Raw genomic sequence first — 22074 nt, forward strand, 5'->3', positions numbered from 1 at the left:
CCAGCGTTGTCACATCTCTTATCTTTTTTCGATAGAGATCAATCATGACAGCGGAAACAGACAGATGATTCCTCCCCTGGCGGCCAAATTGTCCCCTTGCATGTGCTCACTTTTGTGACAGTGTCTGAACATTTGCCTCATCATACATCAAACTACTAAACTGTTTGGATTGACAGCACTTTTCAAGCAAAGAACACGCACCAATCACAGCCAACGTAGACTTTCTCTTTGACTTGGAGAATCCTCAGAATTGCCTACTGAAGGATTGATGTAAATCGTCTTTAGCAGTGTGAAATGACATCTTCAGATCACCTAGACGTTGAAGGACTTGAGTGGTGCAGTTGCCTAAAGGCTTAACAGGTGATAAAATGTCAGTATATTTTACATTTAATAACAGCTAAGTAATTTAAATCTCCTGCTCTTGATCATCAGATTTACAATAAAAACAGTGAAATGTACTGTGTTGTGAAAAAGTTATTGCCCTTCACTGATTTAATGTGTTTTTATTTTGTTGTCTGATACTGGCCTGAATAACCAGGCCAATATCAGACAAAGCTATCCAAACTAATCAGGCCATATGTAAAAAAATATATACATGCTGAGAGTCCTCTCATCTGTAATGTAGGGGTGAACCCTTTTACTTGCACACCTTTTAACACCATGCTTTTTTTCCCACACAACTTTCTGTTATTATGCTCGGATACAGCACTTAGTGATTACTTTTTGTGGCTAATCTTCATTGTGGAAGATGTAAATAACTGAACACATGAGTGTGTGTACTGACCAATGTTTCTGAAACAAAAAAAATAATAATATTGATTTTAAATAATACTCTATTTTTCAAGATGAATAGAAATGAAAACTTGAAATAATGCCACTCTATGTAATCTATGTATGAGTGTCACTTTCTTATTTTAATGAATGGAATATTTTGATGGTTCTCAAATTTATTATAACACTTTAAATGTTCCATAAAGGAGAGATCCCATACTACTGTAATCAAAGAAGAATACTGAGATGAAATTTGAGAAAATGTTTGCCACTCTTATCATCTTCTCTCTCTTACTTTGCAGGTGTCATAAGAACAGCTTTGCCCAACATGGACCGGGAGACGAAAGACCAGTATGTGCTGGTCATTCAGGCCAAAGACATGGTGGGCCAAATGGGCGGCCTCTCCGGCACCACCTCTGTCACGGTCACTCTCACTGATGTCAACGACAACCCACCTCTGTTCGCTCACAGTAAGAGACCTTTATCTGACTGCCTCCACAGTGCTGATTGCGTTTGTACGTGTTCAGCAGCTACTTAGCAATCAGAATAAAACCTCCACATCTTTTTTTTCACCATTTTTGTTCTCTAGGTTGAACACAGCTCTTAAGATGTACTCTCACTGGAAGACCACTTGAACTAAGAGAGGGGAATAAGGGCACTCGATCAACATAGTAAAAATGCTAGGATTTTTTTTTAAACTGATGAAAGAAAGCGCTTTAAAAATTACTTTTTCTATATTACTTTTTAATAAAGAAAAGCAGCAAGTATTATTCATTCAATCAATTTTTTTGATTGAATGAAGTTTCGCAGAAAATGAATGAAGTTAATTTTTAAAAATTAATATCGGTTATCAAACTTTGACATGTTACAGTAAATTTTCAGTCTGAGAGCAAAGTGCTCTGCTAGGAACATGTGGAATAATCAAATCTCTGATGTATAACTTATGAATAAAAATAATGATGGAGCTGATATTTAACAAGAAGTCAATGAAAATAAGCTAAAGTAAGAGAAATATGATCTATCTTTTTCGTTTTAATTTTGTAGAACTTAATTTAACAGAAATTAGGGCTACATTTTTTTTTCAAACTTCTCTTCAAGCTTTGGACATGTAGACTGAAATTTTGCGACAAGAATCATTCATAGTTAAATTGAATGTAGAGGCATCTATGGATATCAATCAACAGATTTTCAGTTAGCTGTATGTCTGGACTTTGACTAGGTCATTCTAACTCATGGATGTCTTGGTTTTGGCAGAAGGTCAGCTTGTGGTGTAGTTGGAGTTGTACTATACTTGTACCATTTTCAGATGATGCACTGAATTCTGCTCTGTAAGATCTCCAAAGATTGGGATGTTGTTTGAACCACAATGAATCGCTCAACAACTGATTCTCTCTGTTCACTGATGCTCTCTAACAAACCTTTAAGCCATTTGCTGGTCCGACTGGAGCGCAGTAATCACTGGACTGCCATGAAACTGTATATAAAAAGACTTGTATTACTTTGTGAACTCTAACGGAAAATGGTTCCTCTGGATTTTATTTAAGAGTTTAAGATTGCAAAAGCTGAGAAAATTAAACAGTTATGAACATCTAATTCATGAATCAGCTGAAAACCTGAAAATAACTTGGATAACTGACAAAAAAAAACTTTGTGTAACTACCTTGCATTTATATTTTCAGGACTTTTCCTAAAAAAATTTTAAAAAACTGTCTATAAACTGTGCAACTCCCAGCTTCGTTCTTCATCAAAGACAGTCATTCCTTTTGCCTCGGACACCGAGATCAGTCAGGTTTCTTTTTTTTTTTTTCCTATTTCTTTCATTTTGTCAGCCCTTTGCACAAGCTGCTAATGGCTTCCAGGAAAAGCTTTACGATTCAAAGGCATGCAGTTCTCCTCATGATAATCCCGAAGCACCGGCAATCGGTTTACTGCTGATAGCCCGACCGCTGGTCCGGCTGGAGCGCAGTCACCACTGGACTGCCGTGAAGCTGAGTCAATTTGCCGGTCCCCGGGGTGAAAGAGAGATTCAAGTTTGCGCGACAAGTCATCAGTGTCGTTTTAACCCAGCGCTGTCACACTGAGAAGAAAGAGACTTTAGAAGAATTCTGGGGGGTTTTGCTCCTGCTGTTGTGCTCACAGGGTCATGGGTCAGAATCGATATGCCATTACAGTGCTTCAGAGCAGATTGAATCCAGGAGCACTGCTTAGTTGATGATATGTGGGGAAAAGGCTCAGGACAGGCAAGAGTAGGAGGTGGGTGCAAGGGTAATAGGATAGGAGAAAAGTATTTTTGGGGGGCTTTTAAAGAGCTGCTATTCCATGGCAAATTAAAAAGCCATTATAAAGATTACATGGTGGCAAACAATGTCAGGCAGATTAGCATTTAGACTGTGGCTGAGGGAGACACTGAAGAACACAGAAAGGTCTGGTAATGAGCTCTGGTTTGGTGATTGGGGAGATTATGATTATGAATATGATTCCCTTCTTTATTCTTGTAGGAGTACTTTAAATTCAGGGGGTCAAACAATAGCGTGGAGGACATGATGGAGAGTTTTTGGAGTAATAGAATCCTTGAGTGGACATTTCATCCAGTGAATTGTAACAAAGGGATTTAAATGCAACTCCTGTTGTTCTTTTCGTCTGGCCTGGACAGCCTCAAACTGAGGGAATTTTTCATCTGGCTTCATCTATTCTTCTAAAAGTAAAACTTGTGGAACACTATGAAGTGAAATTAGTCTCGCTGTCCAAATAGGATAATTTATTTTTTTTTGCCCTCTCTGCCTGAAAACAATCTAACTAATCCAATCTATGAATAATCTATCATATATATGTAATCTATTATTGCCTTACTTTTGCATCAGTTGTTTTGCTTTCATTCTAACTTTATCTAACTGTTTGCATTTTAGGTTTTTTTAATTGACATTTTCAGATTATTATTATTATTATTATTATTGCTCAAAACTCATTTATTGATAAGAGTCAAGTGGCCCAAACAATAATTAGCAACAAAAATAATAGTCAATAGAGGGTAATTCAAAGTTTCTAAAATAATATCCATGATTCCTTACAAAGCTGAAATGCAATGAAAAATAAACTAAGAAAAATGACTGTAGTACACACGTATAAAATGTAATAATAGCATTGCATAAATGGCTGTTTCCCTTTTCTCTAAGCAATAAACCATAAACTATTTTCTGAAATTTATCAAAGGATCTAAATGAGACTCCTTTAATCCCAGCCGTGACGGCCTCTATGAGGAGAAATTTTAAATTTTGCCATATTCATTCTTTCAAATGTGAAACTTCTTGAACACTGTGAAGTAAAGTTGGTCTGGCTATTTTAATAGTATATATATTTTTTTATTTTTTTCTTCTTTGCTGACTTTACCACAAATTGGAGTGAAAACTGAGATTTATGCGTCACTGCCCCTGCTTGTTAGTCTAACGCAAGCGTGGTGGTCGCAAAAAATAAGCACATCCATTACAAGCAACCACTCCTGTCCTTCCCTTTGCAGAAAGCTATCAGTATACGGTGCTGGAGTCGCTACCAGTGCAATCTGTGGTGGCCAGAATCAAAGCGGCAGATGCTGATATCGGCTCCAACGCGGAAATGGACTACAGGATCATGGACGGTGACGGGCCCGGCATGTTCAATATAACAACAGACGAGGACACACAAGAGGGGGTTATTATCCTGCAAAAGGTAGAGTTTGGAAAATAGACATATTTTCACAAAAGAAAAACCTGTCAGTTTTACTCATCATGACCGTAGCAGATACATAGGTCCTTTTTTTAGACAGGTTTTTACATACCCTATGTTTTTGTGGCAAAAAAATAAAAAAATAAAAAATAAAAATAATTGTGGATTGGACTATATACTATAAAAGTATAATATTAAGTAAAAAAACCACATTTTTGTGCGATGGGGGTTACACAAAAGTTGTAAAACAATGTTTTAAGCATGGATTGTATGCATTTAAAACAGACAACCAACATTTTTATTAAAAATAATCAAATAAAAAAGAAAGATAAATTATGACAAATGCCAATCATTTTTGGAAAATATGTTGCAAACTAGAGAGGCAGTAGTGGACATTTTTGAAAGTTTGTGTGTCTGTGTGCTCATTAATTAAAATTAAACAGCAGTTTAGAAAGAAAACATACATGGTGGTGGTAGTATGATGGTCTGGGTTGTTAAATTGTCCAGGATCTTTCTGCCTGTCTGACAAGAAGCTGTAAGAAGACATAAATGAACCCTGTTCATGTACTTCGCAGCCTACCATCATAAAATATATCTTCTGTCCATACAGACATGCAAACAGAGATGCATGCCTGTACATGTGTATACATCTATAGTTTTTACAAACATGATTACACAATTCATGCATACATCTATATAGCAGTGTAAGATTTTATCATTTTACATTTTAGGGCTCTAAATGGATTACTCTATTACCCGGTAATTTTTTCTACATTCACTTTATTTGTTCTTATTTTGATAAATAAAGATGGACAACAATCATGTTCAGTATATTATTGTTAGATTTCCAGTCATGGGCACAAAGCATTTTAACACTAATATTTAACACCATATGTTTTACCTCACTGTAGTGGGATTATTTATTTATAATTAAATGTTGTGGTCTTTTTTCTGCATCTGTTCATTAATATAGAAATAGTGCAGTACATCATAACTTCTGGGGAATGGGTCAGATTTCCAGGTTTTAGTCTTGAAATCGTCTCTTCAGGCCTCTTGAATGTGACAGCTCATTGCTGCCTCTTCTTGGTCAGAGTGGTAGAACCATTGTTGACCACAAGCAGTTCTTGTCAGACTGGCCAATTTGATCCTTTGTTTGTTTCATACCAAAACTCAAACAAATACAAGGCAGAAGTGAGTCTCTGACAATGAAACTGTCAAATCAGCGTGCTCAGTATATTACATTTTGCACAGAGAGTTTAATAAGCCAGACAAAATGTTTCAAAAGCATTTATCTTTGTACGCTTTCATCCACCCTGTGTGCCTTTCTTTATAATCATCGTTGGCTCATGTATGGGACAAAGTCGCTACAATTTATCATCAAATAACTTTGTCTGACAGTGTGTTAAATTTTAGGAGTGCTGGAGACCACAACCTTAATTGTGATCAATATCACCAAACTGGGTAAATGAATATAAACGTATCTGCACACAAGCTGTTCATTTATCCTTGACAGACAATGGTGATATTTTATGTTTGTACAGAAAAGGACAGTGATAAAAAAAACATTTTGAGGCACTTTTTTGTTTGACAAATAACCAAATTAAAGCTGCCATAGGTAACTTTGATAAAAATGTTTTTGCATATTTGCTAAAACTGTCACTATGTCATGCTGGTAGCATATGAGACAAACAAAAAAGTAGAAAAAAACAACACTTCTCCAGCTCCTTCCAGTGGTCCTACTGCCATCTGCAGAAATACGTCTCTCTCAATTAGAACAAGACGGAATGTCTCAGCACTGTCAATCATTCTCATGTACATGCAGCTCACACTCTTATCTGGATCGTATTCTACTGTCAGGACATAGTGACAGTTTCAACAAGTATAAAAGGCGTTTTTTATAAAAGATAGCTTCTTCAGCCTTAATTCAGAGTCAAGAAAATGTGTGATCTTCATATTGGTAGCTTCCAGGTCTCAATGAGTATGTGAAAAGAAAGCAATAAGGAAAAATATGTAAATATCCAGAATGTAATCCTTAAAAAAAATATGTCCACCCATCTATCTGTTTGTTATCCATCCCTCCAGGAGTCATTCTCTTCCTTTTATTACATCTTTCATCCAGTTAATGGATGTTGTGGAGTTAATATTTAAGACCATAATTTTTTTTTTTTCCATAAATTTAACATGTCTTATATGTTTACTCAAGAAAAACTTGCCAGAAATGGGCTACAATGTCTGAAAATGAGAAAAGACATGGAATTTTTACAAAAAAGCTGTGCGGAAACCTTAATGTAACCCATTTTCTGTTATATGTTTTTGTTCCTTTTTTACCTGCAGCCCCTAGACTTTGAGACAAGAAGTGGCTTCGCTCTAAGAATCGAGGCCACAAACAGGAACATTGACTCCAATTTCTTGAGCCTCGGCCCATTTAGCGACATAACTTCAGTGAAGGTTGCCGTGGCAGATGTGAACGAGCCGCCCGTCTTTTCTACTCCGCTTTCCAAACTGAATGTTTCCGAGGACGCCAAAGTGGGCACCTCAATCGGTAGAGTCTCTGCCCACGATCCAGATATCTCCAACAGTGCCATAAGGTACAAACACCGTGCTTCTCCGCTGCACCACACAATAATAGGGCAGAAATCTGATTGGAAGCAAAAAACCTCCAGACACTTCTCTTCCTTTCAACTTTAAGTTATGCAATTAGTTTACAGAGTTTTGCGTAAAGGAAAAAAAGTAAACAGTACCCCAAATATGCAAACAAATTGCTTCTCAACATTATCTACAAACACAGACTCCACAGAGCCTTGGAAGTCCCCAATCTGGCTGTCACAAAGACAGCAGCAGATGGTGGGCGGGCCAAGGAGTGCTGCATTTGCAAATATAAAATGCCATCTTGAACAAGAGAAGGGCATTCCTGCAGGAGGGTCAAGGCCCGACACTTGCGCAGTGGCATTTACGACTCAAAACAAGCACTCACATTGTCAGTCTTTACAGTGTCACTCTCGAGATGCCCCTAACCCCACCACCCCTTTCTGCTCTAATTGAATGAATATTGTATGGTGTTCATGCTTGGTCTGTTAGGATTGTTAGTAATCTTAATCAGAAAATCTAATTACTGCTCCATTGTAGCTGTAAATTGCCTTTTTTTGCCCCCGTGACTGTTATCAGAATCAGCAATATATTTCTCTACATCTGTTGAAATTAAAATTACTGTGGAACTAATGCTGCCACAAGAGTCAAATTACACTGCAATAATATCCCTTGGATGTATGCTAATTGAAGCTGTTATTTTCTTTTGAAAAATAGGCTCACAAGTATTGAAAGGACTCGATAAGTGTTGTGTGTTGAGGGACCGTCTTCACTTTTATCAAAATTTAATAGGCCTCATTCTATAAGTTCCAAAAAAAGGTGACATGATCTGTGACATTTAGAGAGCCATTGGAAAAAAAAAATATATATTTCATGAAGTTCAAAATCAATACAAGGAGGTAAGTATGGAGCTTATTATTTTAATTTCGCACAAACTGATGAAAAAGGACAGAACAATGTTTTCCTTCAGGTAAAAGAAACTACTATACTTTAATGTCAAATCAATACAAGTTAATCTCATTTTTAGCAATATGTCATGTGTAATATAGATGAGTTTCTGTGCCTAGGTACTCCATTGACAGGAACACAGACTTGGAGCGTTTTTTCAACGTTGACGCTTTGAGTGGCATCATCAGCACAGCCAAGTCTCTGGACCGAGAAGCCAACTCCATCCACAATCTCACCATTTTAGCCATTGAGAACTGTAAGTCGATCAACAGAAACAAGATATTGAGAAATACAATATATTTGTTCAAATTCTCCACTGTTAGCCAAATCATTAAGTAACTGTTATAAGTAATAGTAGTTTTCAAGTAATTGTGCTGGAAGACATGGCTGAATCTGTGGGAGGGTCCTTCCAGAAAGGGACAGGAAAAAAAAAAATGTTAATCAGAAAACTCAGTTCCACTGAGTTACAAATGCAGAATTACATTCAATTGTTATTAATAGTAAAGAATGGTTATTACTATAGTTGAAGTATAGGATTCGAATTCACAAATAAAAATCACAAAAAATGATTGTACATGCACGTTTTAGAGATAGCTCAATGTATTTTAAAACAGTATAAAAATGTACCTATATATATGACTTTTTTTTTAAAATAAAATGAAATGTAAGACTTTTTAAGACATTGAAAAAAAACAAAAAAACATTTAATACAGTGACTGCCGTAAAGACAGTTTTGATTGTAGTTATAAAACAATACAGAGACAATAAGTTTATTGTTTCAATAGTTAAAACATTTTCGATCGAAGGACAATGTGTCTCATTGTGGGTGACATGGGATTTGAGAAAACAGAGCAGATACACACACAAAAACAGAGAAGCACCGTAGTTTGTGTAGTTTCCATGTAATGAAACAATAAAATCAGTTGAACCAGCGTCTCCTTCAGCAGCCGCAGTACAGGGAGAAACACAGCTAAACATAGAAGCTCTGAGCTAGTAGTAAAATCAATGATATGAAGAACAAAGTACACACAATCACAGCAGTAGCTTCTTCTGTTGGTTTGAGTAGTAGGGAGAGACCATCATTGTTCTCTCTGGCAGACTACAGTCTGACCTTTAAGAGCAAGAGCAAAGTTTCCTTAACACATGCCTCATATCAAAGTTAAAATTGTGCAGTGTCTTTCTCAGGGTAGAGGGAGTCACCTTTGTGGCAACAATGAGCCAAGCAGGTCATGTGATTTAGTTTTTGAAGACTTCTTTTAGTGCCATACAGTCTGCTTTCAGGTTAAATGTACTTAGAAAGTCATTTTTGAATGTCCTATTGAATGTTTTTTTATAGACCATTTTCCATACGATGAAATAGCTGATTTCAAGATCTTTAGAGAACTCTGACTGACTGACAAGCTGCAACAAGCTTCTTTTTTTCCTAAACCACTCAAACAGCTGTTTCATTCTCACCACAGTTCAGCAGTCAAGATCACAGCAAGCTGAATGTGAGAGATTTGAACAGGCCGAACAAAATGCTGAGTAGCCATGCTCTCATTATGTTCACCGCATACATATGAGATACACCTGCTTGTGGTTGAAGCCATTTTAAGTATATATATACATGGAGCTTTCCAAATTTATTCTACTTAAAAATAAAATACTTTTTTTTTTTTTGGCATTTTAAACAGCATATTGGAAGTTATGTGTTAGTAAAACACATAGGTTGTTGTAGAGTGTTCTATTCTTCTCACACAACTGTATTTTTTAAAATATCAAAATATGAGCTTTAGGGTATGTTTAATCCTAAAAGAAAAATGGCAGCAGTGTCTTGCCCCTCTCTTTTTTTTCTTCACATTTTTGTACATTTCTTGAAGAGTCTCTTCAAACATGGCTGTCAATTTATTACACCATTACTTAAGATTCTGTCCATTTTCTCTTTCTACAAAAATGCCCCCCAGGGTTTAGAGAAGTGTCATTTAGCCTGTCAGTAAAAAATTGTCACTCCTCTCAGACTTCCTAATGCCCATTAGTCTGCAGTACAGGGGAAATTACAGCACATAGTCACGGGGTTGACGCACGGCTGTCAGGGAATGTTAATTTACACACAGGACGGTCACTCTGACCTCCATGTCTCCCTGAGCCGTGGGGACGAGATGCTGACTAAGGGCAGACAGTCTCACCCACGGGTGAACAATGTTAATGTGATGTGAAGAAGTGCCGCATGCCTTTTTTTTGTTCATCTGTCAATGCTACAAGGACGTGAACACCTCTTTTTTTTACCCCTCTTTGCTTTGCAGTCCCATCATTTTACTGACATTACGCTAACACAGTGGCCAACTATCATCAGCACACAACCCACTGAGCACTTCAGACAGCTGCGTCACACCAGTATAAGTTAAGGAAGACTAGCAGCCTGTCAGCATTGCACTTCTTCTGTTTTCCTATCTTAAAAGTGACTGCTGTATAAAGACTGTTCAGTTTAATTTATTTATTTTTTTTATTTTCCAAACCTTTTATGCTTCTCCACTTCAAAGCTGTTTTTATTTACGTCTCATGGCACACAGATGTACTTCCTGGTTGATTTCAGAAGTGTCGCCTGATATAGCACAAGAGAGAAGGCGGGATATAATAATAGCCATATGAAATGTCACAACAGTCCCTCATGCGTGAGGTACTGACTTCTGACACACAGTGATACTCATGCACTGTTTTCAGCTAAAAAACATCTTTGATTTGAAGGTTGCTGCTGATATTCCCTGCCCTCCTCTGCTTTCTGACATTATTAATAGTAAATGAGTTCTATGTAGCTAAAAAAGAGAGCAAGTATGCTTCAGTGGAGGCTTGCTGGGCATTTGAGCCGGAGTCACTCACATTTCATCCGCCCTCCGTTCCGTCCAGTCCACGCCAATGACAAGTCTGTGGCCCGAGGCTCTGCGCGCCCTTTTTATCACCATCAAATAAGTCGCCCCGAATGTCAGACCATCATCTCTGGGCGGCATCATGGCGACGCCACACTAAATCATTGTCCCGCACTCAGACGCAGCCATTTAGCCATCAGTGTGTGTCAAGCAGACAGAGCCGTGAAGCCAGTTGTGGAAGATGGTTCACGCACATAGCTTTCTCCGACAACATGCCTTTACTGAAGCTAATCGTTCACACAGATCGACAGCAGGCAGGTTACCTGGCGTCTCTTTGAAGTAGCTTGAAACTTACAGTACGGTACCGTGACGATTTGTGCGTTCACAGATTTCTTCAGACTTATCATTTTTTTATGTATTCACAAGATTTGTAGACAGTCAAAAAAAGGCAGATTTTAGAAGAAGTCAACTCTTCTTTGCAGAATACTTTGAAATCACCCATAAAGAAAGAGCGTTTTTGAGATGAAGGTAATTCCTTGGTAACTAAATCTTATTTACATGTAGAAGTTAAGACACTTTCAAAAACTTGAATTTGTTTTTGGAAGTTTTTGAGTCGGCTTACAGAAATGTGTTGACAGGAACATGTTTTGTTGTGAAGATGTAAAAATCATTATCTACAATGCTTTTAGCAGCTTATGTGTTAACTTGCTTGCTTATAACTAGCATCTTTTTGAACATTAATTAATACTATATACAACTAGCTGTTTATGTGCTACAGTAGTAGCACATAATACCACTGTATCTGCCACTACATGGTAGTTGTTCATACTTCTGCTACACTGCTGCCTCAGCCTTACCTGATGTTCTATAGTTCATAATGAGCAATATGACAAGAAACAAATCAAAACAAAAAGGAAAATACTGTTTCATTTAGTGAATGTTTATTGCAATTAAGCATGAAGCATCAAAAAATAACAAAAAACACTCAGTGATACAGCCAAGAAGGTCAAGGTCCAGTAAAAGCAGAATTAAAAATGAATTTTGCCGAAATATGTGAACCTGAACCTTTTTCTTTGTATTTTTCCCCAGTGGATCCAAACCAGATTGGGAAAGGCATCACTCTGATCACGGTGTTGGACGTAAATGATAACGCCCCAGTCTTTGCAATAGACTACGAAACGCTCCTGTGTGAAAACTCAATGCCAGGGCAGGTAAGACCCAGAGACATCTCTGTTGTCGGTCTGGCATCCTTTCTTCTTTTCTTTCCCTCTCTCTCTGTAAACTCCCTTGAAGTTTGACACACAAAGACAGCCTGCTGAGCCTCACAGCCATTAAAACTCTCCCCTCCCTCTAAACAACTGCATTGTGCTCAAACTGTATCTGTTTTGCAGCTCAGGGTTACGCCAGGTGGACAGCATCATTAGTAGGAGACACAACCTCAAGATTTAATAGGAATTGTAGGAGTTGCTGTTCATTAGAGAACTTTCTCTCATTCACTTTCTTGCCACTGTTCTTGAGTTAGCCTGGGGTCTTTTTTGCACAGTTGAATGTCATTTTATGGAAGGATGGAGTGGTGTTTTATAATAGTTTCATAATAATCCTGTCGTGAACAAGAGCAGAAAGTTTATCTTAGTATTGTGCAATGACATCCAATGCAATTTTTGCTTCTAAAAAAGAAAAAAGGGAAAGTAAACTGTGTCCATGCATTGCATTTTCCCCCTCCACATTTGGCCCCATTCTTGCTGAATGACTTGCGTTTTTGTGGTGGTCATTTTTCAGCTCTTGGCATTTGGAAAATACAATCAGAGGCAAAGGCTAAAGAAAGCATGTATGCCTGAAAATGTACAATTGATCAGAATGATGCATTTTTATTAGAAATGGCTATTAGGCCATTTTAAATGTGCTATTTGCATTCATATGTTGTAGTTCTCTTATCATTGGGCTCATGGTGGCTGTGTAAAAAAAGGTAAATGAGTTTATTTGGAAAAATGAAAGACAATATTTTATTCTGAATGTGTCTTTTTTTGTTTTTCTGTGGGCATAATTTCTGATCTCAGAATTGTTTTACTTTAAAGAGTTCGCACAGCCTTGCAGGCTCCAAATGTTCAGGCATTTTGTGTTTTTTATCATTTGTTTTAATGAAAATCTCAAAGTGAATCTTAAAATACAAAAAATTGAAGCTCACTTTGGAGGACATTTTGTCACGTTACGACTACAAACCTTACTGCATATTGTTGGGATTTTGTGCAAAATACAAACAGAAAATTGTGAAGTGGAAAGGGAATTATTGTTTTTTTTTTTTTTTGTCTTTTACAAATAATATTCTGGAATACTAGGTGGGCAATATAATTAGTTCCCTTTATTCAGATACCCTTAAATGAATCCATACAAACAATTTCTCTTAAAAAAATCACCTAATTAATAGTCTGTGTGTAGTTTAATCTCATGCCGTGTAAATAAAACAGTTCTGCATTGGCAGCTGTAACATTTGAAACATTACAAACTATGGAAAAGTTCAAGATGTTTTAGTTTATTTGCAAGCCATTATATTTTGTAGCTTAACTGAACTAAGATTTATATCAGAGTTTAGTCTTAATATGTGCAGAATACTGACTTTTACCAAAAACAAATACATTCCGTCAGAATCTCAACTTTTGAAACTTATTGGATACTCAGTGCAGTTCTTTCACATTCACCTAAAAAATTACAGCAGAGAAACTTAACCAAAGTGATAAATCAACAATCGTATCAGCCTCCAGGACATGAGGACTGCCATTGCAGATGACAGCATCATCAGGAGGAAAAAGGTATAGCAGATCTGTAATTACTCAGCTCACGCCGACAGATTGCTTACCTAACCCCAGTGATAGCTGAGCTGCCACCTCCCCTTGGTGTAGCCATTGGCTCCTCTGGAAAGCGATAAGCTTCAGCCTCTGTGTTTGTCCACCCTGTGAATTGATGTGATGCATTCAAATTCTGCCAAGATATGTTCAAAATTATTCTACACAAAGAACTGCTATAGTTCGGAGCTGAAATATACATTAGTATACATATATCAAACAAATAAAATAGTGTTTAAGTGAAACCACAAATGATTTTTGATGCTGTATCTAGATAATACGTACATTTTGAAAGCCTGAAAGTCATAAGAAATTACAAATGTCTTCTGTTTTCTGGAAGGAAATGTTTCACGTATTCTAATAGGCAAGAAAATCTGGTCTAGATTAGATATCAGTAGCGATATGTCAATACAAAAGTCATGGTTATGTCAGCAATTTCTAAATTAATTTGATTGTATTATGTTCCAAAAGTTAAAAAAAAAGAAAAGAAAAAAGAAAAAAAAGACAAATGAAAAGTGTAGAACTGACTGTAGAACTGGTTAGATTTTCTTTTTGTCAATAAATAAATTAAGCAGGCATAGCCAATCACTAGATAGGTAGAATACACAATATAACTTCTTTTTTATTTAATGGCTGTGCTCATGTTTGAAAACAACTTCACTTTAACAACCATGCAGAGTAACACAACCTTTTCCAATCAGTTCTCACCAGGTCAGAATACTGATCTGCATCACACCATTAAATAACTTAGGACAATGTTGCAACCACTGGAATTGGGTCTGAATTGTCTGATGCATGCCCCGAAAGTTATTTCATGATTATTTAATAAACATGGTGAAATCACTTTGAAGAAAATCAACTGTAAGACAGACAATAATGTTTAACTGTGCAAATAGGAGCCTCTCCTAACAAAATTATTTCATAGAGAGCTCGTTGTACTGGGACTTAACAGCTGTGTAGCCTGAAGAAAACCATTTATCAGTGGGGTAGAAGAAGAAAAGGTGGCTTCAAAATGGCTATGGAGCGTAAAGATTGAACTTTGAAGCAGTGGAAAAAGGTCATGTGGTCTGATGAATCCAGATTTGTTCTGTTCCAGAGCAATGGCTTCTTATGGTAGGAAGGGCAATGGATGAGCTGATATATCCGTCTTGCCTAGTGTCCGCTATGCAAGTCTCTGGGGCAGTTTTATGATCTGAAGTTGCTTTCAGTGTACAGGGTCAGTAGACATTGTGAATTTACCAAATCCCCAGATCCTAGATGAATGCATTTTCTTTTTTTCTAAAAATAAATAAAAATAAAATAAAATCCAAAAATAAAGTATTTAGAAAAGGAAGTCTACAAATAAATTTGAATGTTTGGGATGTGCTCATAGCAGATACCTGAGTTTCCCTCTGATAGTAGATCTGAGCAAAAAAATCTGAATTAAACCAAGACTTGCTTGAAATGATAGACATTTGACAGTAGAACGAAAAAGTTTGCTTAAAAGTACTGGACTTTGTGTGCACTTTGGTTGGATGAGAATAAACTTGATATTTTAATTAAAAACAAATCAGGTGGGAGTGGCATAAAGCACAGATTGAAATTCTATAAAAATGTATATCATAGCCATTGGCAGGCATGGTGGAGGATCTGTAATAATATGAGCTCATTTTAATAACAAAGGTTCCACTGAAGAAATGTACTAAAATTAATGTTTAGTTTTTTCCTTTTTAATTCAGCATACGATTTTAGTTTATAGCAGCTTTTCACACATCCTTACTGAGTGTGGAGGGTGTTGCTGTTTTAGACAGCAACAATTACAGCTGTAAAGAAAGTTTTTTTAACCTGTTTCTTCCTGTTGTTAAGACGAATCATAGCCGCAGACCAGAAGTGCTTGTTTTTGTTTTCATCTCTCACTTTTAACAATTTCTATTCAATCCCATTCAGACACAACCTTCTGGTGGGCAACACCGCGGTGCACCGGTGGGATCCCACCTTCTGACTGCATAATGAAGGCAGGGAGGATGGAAATTTCATGATGAAATTTACACCCAAAAACACATACAGAGCAAAGGGAAAGAGAAGGGTTGACATTTGAATGTGAAAACACAGTTTGAATTACAACGAGGTGTCTGCTGCCTGTTACCAAACAGACTGGGTGGACTCATTACCTGTCTGATATGCGCTCCACCAGCTCCGTGATTCCTAATTAATGAAAATGCTCCTGTTGTGTACTGTATGTGTGGATGTCGGTGTGAACATGTTGGATGCACTAAATGGGCTTGCTAACCTGTAAAAGCTTTGTTAAGGAAAATAAATAAATATCGCAAGCTGCCCACGGGTTGTCACGCCCATTGGGTTATTTAGAGACACAGCAAAGATGAAATAATAACATTTGCCAGCTAGGGCCAGAGTTGACTCTGCGGCTCTGTAGCTCAGATTAACAGGCAGTTCTGCTGTGGAATAACCTGCCATTTTTCAGGCCTAATTAAGGCAGTCTCGTGGCACTGGCTCTCTCCAGAGATGCCACTTGTTACAGTTCATTGGTGCGTCTGTCTTCTGCCATAATATAAATTGATATCATGATGGGAGTGGAAGGGGGCAGAGGCACTGTGGATTGCGATGGGGACAATGGGGAGGAGGGGTGGATTCACATTGTACAATCACTTCATTGTAATCATTACACACATGAGTGGATCTGGGATTCTGCTGTCCCCAGTCTGCTAGCAGCTAAGGGAGGTTAGTCAAAAATTATGTGAAGAGAGTTCTATATATAGGCGTGTGTTTAGAGTTGTCCCTTACCAAAATTGCACAAAGTTACTATTTGACATTTTAATTACTGTTGTGCAGAGGGTTAAGCTGGACTTATTCAGTATTCCTTTTAACAGCTCAACTCTTTGTGGAGTTTATTAGAGGATTTGTGTCTTGATTATTTTAAATATTGTACCAAACTGCCCAATTTCTGCAGATAAAATCCAAACAAACTTTCTTTTCAGATTTTACAAAATTGTTATGGCACATTTTTTTTAGCTGTTTCTGATTGAGTGATTAGAGTCCTCTGTACATATACGTCCTGTTTTGATCACATATTTACAGTTAGCCAACTGAGAGTCAAATTTAACCTCAGACATGTGAGAGAGATGCCTGAAAACAGTGTTTCTCTAAGCTGTAACTTGCTGTTAATTTGTGATGAAATTGTCCTTTATATACAGGTTTACTGTGAAAGTGGAAAGCATTTCTCTATTACTAATGTAGCTTTATTAAAACATTAAAACAAACTAAATAACCACATCAAAATCAAAAAGGTAAACTCGATTGTCCTTGCCCGTAGGGGAAGGTTTAAAAATGTGAGACAGCACATTTATTTCACTTTAAGATATATATTTTTTTATGTTTGTGTTACTTCATACTACTTATGAAGTAAAAAATGCATGCATGCACAAGACCCTAATTCACTTGCAGAAATATGATTTACCGGTACATGCCATGTTAGACCCCTGGCAAATTAATATTTTAATTAATATTTTAATTATATTAACTTGTTTTTATTTCTGTCTAGAGGCAATATTAATGTCGTTGGAGTGGCTCAGCCAAACTCCAAACTTGAATCTTGATTTGGCATGTATCTTTTTTTTTTTTTCTCATTATCAAATCGTAAACTTTCCGGTTGGAAATTAATTTGACCTCAGGGGTATTGATAATTTTGGCCTTTGAGCACACATCTCAGGGCATAGGCTGCTTACTGGTATGAAAGTGTAATGGAACTTTGAATCCACTAAAATTTAACTCATACCATTTCTACAGTTTCAATTCCTTCTAATGACTTTCCAGGTATTGGAGTTTTCTTTGACAACATCGACCATGGAGCAACAAAGTTGTCACTGCCGCTCAGTTGGTTTCAAAAATACTGTTTCTTTTGCAGTAAAGACATATGATTTGCAAGTATGTTTTATGTAGTGCAACTGGGTCCCAGATAAGTCCTCACAAGGCCCTTCATTTCAGACTATAAACACTATTGTCAAATACCTTTTTCCACCTTCTTCCTATAATTACATCTACCTTTTCTGTTCATTCCTTAATTGCAGCAAAGCCTTGACTGTCAGTACAGCAAAACATCTTCATACCTTTGGTCACCAATTCAGATTATCAGTTTATCAGAGGTGTTGCATCACACTGGAGGATGAAAACAGATATACCACAGCACAAGGAGCAAGGAAAACATTAGCGAGCAGAAGCGTGGCATCTGTTCTATAAAAAGAAGAAGCAAAATTTAATATCAGATCTCACCAGAAGACGACTTATCCCCGACAGCTTTTGCTTGTCGGGATCATGTCAACAGACGTGCTCTTGTAACAAGCCGAGTCTGTGCAAATGACTGAGTTGGTGTGGAATGAGAGAAGCTCACGGAGGGGAAAATAATTGAAGATATTGACAGATGTCATTTACAGAACTCCATATATTGATTCCAAGTGTAATTTATTTTTTCTCTAAGAGTGTGTCCTGCATTAGGGTGCAAAAAGTGAGTGGGTGCTGCTAACTGGCGGGTCCGAGGAGTTACGGGTGTCATGTGTGGGTGATGTTTGGGGCGTTGATGTCGTGGGAAGCAGTGCATGGAGGGAGTGAGCGAGGTGGTGCGAAAACAGCATGCCCACCTCCTCCTTCGTCAACACAACCCCTGGTGACAGCTGTCACGTCACCATGGCAACGAGTGCCACCTATTTCTTGTGATGCTTATTTATACTCTTAGTTCAACTTTGAAGTAGCTGGCTTGATCTTATTGTGTGACTCATCTGCGAACGGGGTTTTAAGGTAGCTTAAAGGGAAAGTCTCTTAGCCGGCAGAGCCAGTCACACCCTGCTCAGAATCGGATAATTACACTTTAACAGACAGTCTGACGCTCATAACAGCACTGCAGACTTTAGAGAGGGAGAGGTGAGGGAAATAAGAAATGTAGTGTTTATTTGCCGTATATAGAAAATGGAAAAATAAAATGTGCGATAAGAGTTTATTATCACTGAGATTGCAATTTGTCACTCAAGCCATGCTAAATTAGTCGACATCACTTTCGTCATTAAACAGGCCACATTTTCAAAACGCCAGACTCAAAGGAACACAGATGCTTTGTGTCAGAGTTGCAGGGGATTGTAGTCTTTGTGGTTCACTTACACACTTAGGGGCATTTGTAAGTAAACTGGGTAGGTGTGTGTGTGGTTAGGGGTGGGGGAGTTAAAGCGGGACTGTTTGAACTGCATGCTGGTGAGAAAATAAAAAAGAGAGACTTTTTACTTGGCAGGATGCTCTTTGTGGAATTACTGCAAGTAAACGCTGAGAGAACAGTGAGGATTTCACCTATGAAAGCTTGACTTCATCATTGGGTGGAAGGATGCATGAGGAATTAAAAAACTGCTCCAGAGAGGGAAGTTTTAAAAAGACCAGACCGAAACTTTAACTTTAGAATAAAGATAAACATCTAAGGCTTCAAAGATCATCAAAGCCACAGAAATATAACTAAATAGATAAGTAGATAAGTAAATACAAAAAAGTTAGCAATATATACAGTAACTGCCCCTTTACTAAAATATAGCAGCATTTAACCACATTTCAAGTTTAGTTTCTGATCGCTATCTGATCTTTTGTGGCGTTCCTTAGTCACAAAACAACATGACTAATAAGAGGACCACAGGATTGCAGGTATAGCAATATTATAATGTAGTCAGTATCACGATAATGATTGCTAATTAAATTATTATCTATTCGTCTTTGAGTTTCAAGACATGCTTAGCTGCATAGATAGCAGTCACATTCACTGCTCCTTGACAAGAAGATTGTTTTGTTAAGTTTTATATTATTGTGCATATACTTTTTCATCTGCTCAAAGAGTGCCTATATTACATTAGTCCTGTTGTTAATGTTGCCTGGCTATGTTGCGCCTCTAATTTAATTAATCTAAGTATGTCAGCATGTCCTTAAATAAATGTCCTTTCTATTCATTCATTTCGGGTTTTAATCTTTACTATACAGTCTGTTCAGATGTTTTGTGACTGCTGCTTTTCTGGATGCATTTTTTATTGCTTCTTATTGCCTGCTATGATTTTAGATTAGATTCCATCCTAATTCATATTAAATACAGTTAATTAACACAAATGTAGTTGATATAGCAGCAAGTTTTTCAGGACTTATATATTCACACTCACATTCACTCAGAACTCACAAGACTCTGAATTGAGTTACCTGATTGATCATACTGTTTTGAAATGGAAAATTCTGAGTACTACAGAGTCAAACAGGTTTATTCGGAGTATCTTCTTTCAATTCAGAGTTTGTTAAGCCCGCTTTCTGAAACAGGACTCTGGTGTGTGGTTATTCATCTTCTCTCAGTTTACCCTTTTCCTTCTCACCCAGTTGCACCTTGTGAATAATCAACCACCCACCTCTTGTCTGCGATCACACTCCCCTGTATTTAAGCTCCTGGATTTTCATTGCTCTTTGCTGGATTCTCCCTTATCTTCTGCTCCCTCCCAGGTTCCTTTGTGGTTTCCAGAGTTCTGAAAGTTTTACTATTATTTCATTATTAAAGTTCTTATTTTTGAACCCGTCAAAAAAAACAACCTTGAGTCCACACATTTGGGTCCTTGTCAAGACTCACTAAACTCAACAATTTCACTCTAAAAGTAAAAAGAAAAGTTTTTACAGTTTTTATATGTTTTTCCATCTTTAAAAGCTATATGATTGCTTTATTGCAACTGCTTAACAAGCAGCAATTTCTCAGGCCTGTGGAGAATGACTAGAGAAAGAGACAATAAACAATAAGTAGCTAGGATCAGAAACTGGGGCTAGATTTTAAACATGCCAAAGTTGGCAATGATTGGAGAAACATTGCCTCAGCCAGTGATCCTCCATTTCAGCTTTCACATTAAAATGGTTGGCTCAGAATTGGATGTAATCAATATGAATACATAGATCCATCTTGCCTTGTGTCAATGGTAGTGGTGGTATAATGATATTGAAAATATTTTCTCTGCCCTATTTGGAGCCTATAGTAAGAACTGAGAAAGGATTATTTGAGTGCAGTGTATGGGAAGATTACCATAATGAATGTACAACCAAAAAATTGTTAGCAACTGTATGAGGCTTGTAAGTCAATGTGGAAAGAAGTCACTGAGGAAGGTTTGAAGCCTAATGAAACGTAGGCCTCTAAGAAATGAGACAGTTTTGAAGCCTAAAGGATGTCCAACCCAGTCCTAACAAGGTGTGTTAAATAAAGTGGCAAATGGATATCTGTTCTAAACAAATTCTCTGAATCCTGCTCCAAAGTGAGAAATAGCTGCATAACTTTCCCCTCTGTATCTTTTTTGATCTTACATGCAGCCAAGCATAAACTCAAGAAACCTTTAATTCTGTGATTCATCGGTCTCTCCGGTCGAGCCTTGCGACAGGCACCAGTCGGCTGCCGCCGTTAATGTCTCTAGGAGAGAATTTATGTCTAAAGCCGTGCCTCTCTCTTCCTATCTCCCACTCAACCCATTAGAGGATTCCCCACCAAAGGTTTTGCAGGAACGCCTTCCATCAAGAGCCACGCTAATGAAAGGCATTATACATTACAAAGTGTTTGATTTAGGGATGATTTACAGTCTTTTTCCCCTCAGCGTTGAGAAATGGAAACCTTCCCTGAGATAAGCTCAGAATCCACCTGCGATTTTCAAAGGACATCAAAGGGTTCACATGGTGTATAGGATTCATTGTCGGCGTTAAGAACCACAAGAACAGCTTTCTATCAGATCTGAAATTTCCATAACAGAGTGAGAGGCATAAGAGTTATTATGTTTCCAGGATCAATGGCAGCTTTGGTGATACGCGGCCGAGCTCACATACGCTGCATGTTTGGGTGCTGGATCGCTGCCTCTGCCTGTCGCTGATCTGACGCCGACACAAACATCACTTCTGTCTGTTTATACAAATATTCCAAATGTTCCTGAGCTGCAGATGATAACCTTTTTCTCATCTCCACTCTGTATAAATTCCCCCAGCTCTGCAGAACTGAACTGTAAAAACAGACGGCTGTACTTTCCTATAACCTTTCCGTTGAGTGACCAATGACAGAGCCTTGCAAAAGTATTCACACCCCTGTTGCTAAGTGCTATGTGCTATGCCAATACAACATGGTGCATGATTATTGGAAGTGGAAGAAAAATATGTTTTCAATCATTTTTTGCAAGTAAAAATCTGAAGTGTAATGTGCAGTTGTGTTCATTCCTCTTTATTGCCCCTAATTAAAATCCTCTGCAAGCTATTGCTTCCAAATGTAACCTTATAAAACATAAATTATCTGTAATTTATTTTCAGTTTGAATTCTGTTTTCTTCTGCAGGGAGAGTATCTATTGGGATGCAAAATTAATTAAACAGTTTT

The 22074-nt window shown here is 37.4% G+C and overlaps 1 protein-coding gene across 3 annotated transcripts in view; it reads left to right on the forward strand.

Annotated features, from left to right (window-relative positions):
• The window catches only part of LOC122823996 (cadherin-7-like), a 133977-nt gene that overhangs the window by 88842 nt on the left and 23061 nt on the right, over positions 1-22074 (forward strand). For all 3 annotated transcript variants that reach the window (XM_044104132.1, XM_044104131.1, XM_044104133.1), the window contains 5 exons: positions 1074-1241; positions 4286-4473; positions 6805-7058; positions 8124-8260; positions 11937-12058. In XM_044104132.1, coding sequence (XP_043960067.1) covers positions 1074-1241; positions 4286-4473; positions 6805-7058; positions 8124-8260; positions 11937-12058 — 869 coding nt within the window. The remainder of the gene's footprint in view (positions 1-1073; positions 1242-4285; positions 4474-6804; positions 7059-8123; positions 8261-11936; positions 12059-22074) is intronic.

This window comes from Gambusia affinis, linkage group LG21 (assembly GCF_019740435.1).
Source record: "Gambusia affinis linkage group LG21, SWU_Gaff_1.0, whole genome shotgun sequence".
Classification (NCBI taxonomy): Eukaryota; Metazoa; Chordata; class Actinopteri; order Cyprinodontiformes; family Poeciliidae; genus Gambusia; species Gambusia affinis.